The sequence below is a fragment of the Henckelia pumila genome, unplaced genomic scaffold (genome assembly GCF_033568475.1).
Source record: "Henckelia pumila isolate YLH828 unplaced genomic scaffold, ASM3356847v2 CTG_461:::fragment_3, whole genome shotgun sequence".
NCBI lineage: Eukaryota > Viridiplantae > Streptophyta > Magnoliopsida > Lamiales > Gesneriaceae > Henckelia > Henckelia pumila.
This window is the reverse complement of record NW_027331831.1, coordinates 13,284,179-13,290,230: the sequence shown is the minus strand read 5'-3', so window position 1 is coordinate 13,290,230 and position 6,052 is coordinate 13,284,179. Positions and strand designations below refer to the sequence as shown.

The 6,052-nt window shown below is 34.4% G+C and overlaps 1 protein-coding gene across 1 annotated transcript; it reads right to left on the bottom strand.

The window, feature by feature from the left end:
• Nucleotides 1–937: 937 nt before the first annotated feature.
• LOC140871767 (RNA polymerase sigma factor sigA) lies at nt 938–4,988 on the bottom strand. The gene is made up of 10 exons (XM_073274457.1): nt 4,733–4,988; nt 3,691–4,385; nt 2,963–3,161; nt 2,753–2,845; nt 2,214–2,342; nt 2,078–2,131; nt 1,914–1,991; nt 1,756–1,818; nt 1,317–1,429; nt 938–1,189 (listed from the first exon to the last, which is right to left on the bottom strand). Exons 2-10 carry the CDS (start codon nt 4,353–4,355, stop codon nt 1,081–1,083), a joined length of 1,503 nt encoding a protein of 500 aa, XP_073130558.1. The 5' UTR covers nt 4,356–4,385; nt 4,733–4,988; the 3' UTR covers nt 938–1,080.
• Nucleotides 4,989–6,052: the final 1,064 nt, after the last annotated feature.

The window sequence follows — 6,052 nt, the reverse complement described above, 5'->3', positions numbered from 1 at the left end:
GTCGTAACAAGGTAGCCGTACTGGAAGGTGCGCTTTAGATTTAGATTAGATTAGATAGATTTAGATTTAGATAGGTAATAATAGATATAATATATCATATACATATATAAATATATACTTCCATCTAATTTTTTTAACACGTTAAATTTCGAACTAGTATCAATTAATTTTTCATTCATCCTATTTGGTAATCTAGAAATAATTTTCTTACGAATTCTACTCGCGATATAGAATTCATTCATTACGCAACTCGTTCGAATTATTTATCGACTCTAAATGAGTATACAACTCATTTTTCCAACATAGTGGATGGTTGGACTTGCTAGTACAAGATCAGATCGCCCATATCCACATATTATTCTGGTATATGAGTCATCTTCTGATGCGAGGGTCCAGAGTGCTACATACCATGACGTCTACCTGACTGAGCAGAGTTTGACCGAGATAGTTTTATGGCATCCTGTATATTTGCATTCACGCACTCATTGCATGTGTATATTTATACTTTCGTATTGAGAGTTGTTATCGCTCAAGTTCTCGGTTGTACTCTTGAACACCCCATTCGACGAGACAGTTGTAGTTTTCTCGGGAGTTGGACCCATGTGGTTGGTGACCAAAGCTTGGAAGCAGGGGTTGCCGGTGGTTTAGCTTAATTTATTATTTCGGTTACAATTATTTTCGGTTGTATTCTTCTGGCTAGTTTTTTGTTTAAGTTTCCACTAAGTGACTTGGATTATGATTATTTGCTTAAGTTAATTGCATGATTAAGTTTTAAATAGTAGGTAATTTGAGTCGGGTCACTACATAATCATCGTTACATTTTAGAGTTTGTAAGATAACCAAGCATCCTCATCAATAAGTTTATTAGATTCATACGATGAGCATAAATAGTACAGAAAAACTAGGTCAAAAAATATACGTGGCAACCAAAAATTCGTAGAAAATGCAACTTGATCTCCCTGAGTTTATATACAAGTAACATGATTATTTCACAGGACAATCTCATTTGTATTGACCACATACATACATTAAATTTGTATTAGGTCAACATAATACATAAATACCATATTAACTATTATATCAATGTTTTACTAACATGGCATCTAATCTCCTCTTTCTAGCAGCATGTTTTAGTTTCTCGAGTGCAACAAGCCCCACTTGCCTCACTCTCTCCCTCGACAACCCTATCCTGCACAAGTCAAGTTCGGAACGAAAAGGCATGACTGGTTAGATTTTGAAGGGCGAAAACTTGTAGAAATAATGGGTGATGATCACACCCCTGTTGAATCCACCCGTATATACAAGCATGCCCGTACCGTTTGCTAATATCTTCCCAAGTGAGACATTCATCGTCTAGGCCATAGTAGAGCCTAATGATATCTCTCTCACGCTCCCTTAGCGTCGAGGATATGAGTTTATCTACTTCATCCTGCACAACCAAAATGCAAGGAGTCACACACATATCTTTATTCCTTTTCTTCTGCTACACTGTTTTTTTTTGGGTTCTCAGGAAGAGCCCTTCTCAATCTTTTTGACGAAATTATGCAGATGCAACCTATTTCAGGTCACGAGAAACGGTTCTGGAGTGATACATACATTTAGAAGATTCATTATTTTTATAGCGTCCAAAAGGATTAATCATTTGAAATTGCGAATATGCCATGAGAACACATTATGTATCTTATAGAGCAGAATAGGTTCCAATGTAAATTATGTTGAATTTGTAAGCATATACCAGAGAGTTTATCTTAATACCTTAAGAGCCCATTCATCAACTCCGAACCATGGGTTATTCTCAACATGATTATCTGCAATGAACTGCCAAAGGAGATATTGAGCCACCAGCACAAAATGCATATGGATTGCCCATGTTTCTTGAAGTAAAACATGAATATAAAATTCTTATAACTTACACTATGAAGAGTTTCACCAGGAATACCGTTTAACGATGGGAACGCTTCCCTGTCAAGAGAGAAAACCTTGCTGTTCGCCTGGAAAAACAAATCTTAGATCGACATTAGAATGAACTATGCGCACACACATCATATTCATAATAAATATATGGCCTGCTTATTACCTCAGTGGCATTTCTGACTTTTTTCTGAGATATTTGAAGAGTTTCAGCAATTCTCTGAACCATCAACAGGGGTACTGAGAATTCATTTCATCGAGATTTTTTTCCTTGGAAAAAATAAAAGATGAAATAAACTTACATCTACTGATGGAGCAATTCCTTTCTCTTCGAGTTTGGCTTTTGCATTTCGAATTAAACTCAGTCTTTCGTGTAAATGTGTGGGCAATCTCAGCGTTCTCGAGTTCTCAACTAAAGTTCTTGAAACACCCTGGAAATGAATGATAAAAGAGTATGCCAAACCCCGTTAAGTTCTAAAAGATCTGGATATAATACTGTATTTGCAGATAAAGACGCCCCACAATCATAGTGAACACAATATGCTTTTTCTGAAAACTAAAACAAGCGAAATTATTCAACCAATATCAAATCATTCACGAAATAATACAAAAATGGAGTGAAAATAACATAAATCTGATGTCCTTGGCTAATGCACATCATTACATTGAAAAACACTAGAATTTTCAGTAACCTTGGAGATGATAGCTGAATATTAAAAAAAAAATCAATCCTTTTATGATAATAACTAAATAAATTTGAAACTTAATTACACAATTCTAAATATTAATTTGGGTAGTTGAGAACAGAGGGAAAAAAGGAACTTCTAAGGATAGATCTAACCTGTCGAATCCACCAATAAACATAAGTTGAGATCTTAAATCCCTTAGAAGAGTCAAATTTTTCAATCCCCCGGAGAAGTCCAATCAAACCACCCTACAAAAAAACAAACAAACCTTAATCTGCATTACTCAATAAACACAAAACACAAGGGTCACAAACTTTATATTGTAATCACTCATCACATGAAATTCTTTTTCCCCAAAAAAATACCTGAACAAGGTCAGCCATTTCAGCTCCCATATTATCATATCTTTGAGCAATAGACATGACAAGACGTATATTGCTCATTGCTAGCTTCTCTCTTGCCAATGAACTCTCAATCAATTTCGACTGTAAAAGAGCACGACTAATCTTTAATGAACTTGCTAGTTGCTCGGTTGAAGGTTCACACCCCAATCTTTCTGTCAATCTGGAAATATTCAGATCATAAACATATTGGTACAACACTAATACAGAAAAAGAAAACCTCGATTCCAACTACAGACGTGTAGTAACTAGGAAGAATTTGTTCTTGAAGCATAAACATTCGTAATTTGATCACTAGTTTGAACTGTGAAGTAACCCAAATGTACGTGTTAATCATGTGCCCACATAGAGTTATATACAACAGTAAACGTATTGTTGTCTCCCAACAATACCCTCCTAAATATTGTGTCAATTTGAACCTTATAGGAATCAGACATGTGACAGTTGTTTTAATATTAACTATCATATCAAAATTCTGCCGTTATGTTAAAAGATGGAGCCAGCGACAGTCAAGCGAGGTGAATGTCTTGAGCTGTACAACAGCTCATGCCCCACATAATATCATTATTCCACATAGGAAGTCACATGTGATGGCAAGAGCAATTGTTGCTGTCTGAACATTTGTGAGTGAAAACTGAAGTACTAGGACGATGAAAGGAGACGAGATAAGTGATAACTAAGACAGTGAGTACCTGCATTTGTGCTCTTCTAGAAAAAGACCCACTTTGATTTTTTTCGATAGTAGAACAACTTCTTGATGAGTGAGCAAGTCATCATTCAAAACACTACCCTTTCCATATCCTTTCAAGCGATTCTTAAGCAGGTCTGGACTGACAGTGGAACTAAACGTCTTTCTACTAGTATGACATTTCTGGCCTAAAGCTTTGCTCCTGGAGTCTATTCTGCGGCGTCTGGCAGATGTCCCAGAACAAATGAACTGCATTTTCTTGCGGTGGGGTTGTTTGATTTCTTTCGGTTGAGCAGTTTGTGTAGTTGTTGTCTCCGCTGTAAGATTCCACTGCTTTTCAAGCATAGACTTTTGCAATAAGAGAATGGCGTCCACTAAATACTCAGGAGGATCATCGGAGGTTTCCTCGTAAAATAGGCTTGGTTCTAGTGTAGAAGGATCTGACGCAGTCTCCAAATGCTCCTTAAGCGCTCGGACAGAAGGCTGAGAGGGTGGTCGTCCACTAGAAATGAAAATGGGCGACTTTTTGGTGTTGATGGGATTCTTATTCGAACTAATCTGATCGGACCCGATAAAAGTTAACTTATCAGGAAGATCAGAGTGGTAGTAACTGTAAGTAGTGAGGAGCCTTTTACCAGTGCTGAGTCCAATAACAGCAGCAGTGGCCATAATCAAGCAGGAGCTGCTACAAAACCCACCCTGGATTCCAAAATCCAATCACTGATTTAGCTTTCCACACGGTGATAATTCAACCCAATAATCTCCCATCAATTACACAGTAGCAGAAATGCAATAAATTACAACATTCATGCATCATCTTTACACATACAGTACATAGATTTCAAATTCTTTGCGGATGCAGATAACAATAATTTGATCCCAGACACTCCCACCCTTTACACATATCAACATAAACGTCAGATATATCACAGACACTAACAAGTAAAATGGCACAAATCAAAGGCAACCCGAGCAAGAACCATGAACAAGATCACATGAAATTACACGTGATATATATCAAGAAAAGAAGAGTCTTTTCATCTTACCTGTGAATCAGAGGTACGGAAACCAAAGGAATCGCTAAATTTCTATCTGGGCCGGTGTTGTGTTCCGAGAAAAACAACAGAATTAACTCAAAATCAGAAGCATTTATGGGTTGTTTCCAGTAAAAACTTGTGCATAATTAGAATGGATATATTATATTATCATCAAAAACTATGGAGCAAGATACATAAAATGGAGTGTGGGCGGATATCCCAGAGGCTCACTCCTATTGGTTGGTGAACAGATTTGGTGGTGCTTTGGGTGGTTTATAGCCTTCCAAGTTTACACTCTCTCACGCACCGCCATTCACACACAACGTATGTATATGTGCATATATGGTAATAGATCATTTACATGACAATAATATCTAATTGTCTTATTTAGATTTTTTTTGGTTTATTATAAAAACAACACTTATTTAGATTTTATGACTAAACTTGTGTACACAACTTACAGTTCACAAAACTCTGGTGACAACGTCATAGATTAATTTTGTGATATCGATCTCAACATGTCTCATGAAAAACTATTAGTTTTTATGTCAAAAATATTATTTTACTTTATTTATGAATTGTGTTTCTCAGTTTCATGAAAGACCTACTTTTACAAGTTACAACTAGCCTAAGAATGTTTATTCGATTTTTTTTATAAGCACTCATGTTGGAAAAAAAATTAATTTTTTTTAAAAAATACTAAACTAAAACTCAAATTAAGATTTCTATGCTTTTATAAGTAATTTAAAAAATTAAAGTTAAAAAATGTAAAATAAAGTTTAAATTTTTTATGGTTTTAATAAGTAATTTTAAAATTTAAAATTTGATTTTAAAATTTTAAAATACATTAAGTTGTAAAACATTAAAACTTGAATTTTAAAAATTAAAAATCACTCAAATTATGAAAAGTGTGAAAAATCAAATTTGAATATAAGAAAAATTAAACATCATAAAACAAAAAAAAAAAAAAAAATTGTATGGTGGGAGTATAAAAGTAAAATCATGATATTACAACATGATTTGTCTATGTTAGACCTTTGTATTTAGTGTCAGAAAACAGAATTTCGTAAAAAAAATTAAATTGCAATATGCATACATAACATGTTTTTCCCCCTAAAAGTGAATTAAAATTATAGTCTTTTGAGTAATTGAATTTTGATTAAGAATTTCAATGTAACGAATAACGATATACTTATTAAAAAAATTGTAGTTTCTATAAATTATTTTAGGAAAATGGCATGATACGATATCTGGGAAAAAAAACGAAGTCTCTGATTAGTTATTCAGGCAAAATAAGAAAATATAATATTAGAAGAAAAAGAGAAGATA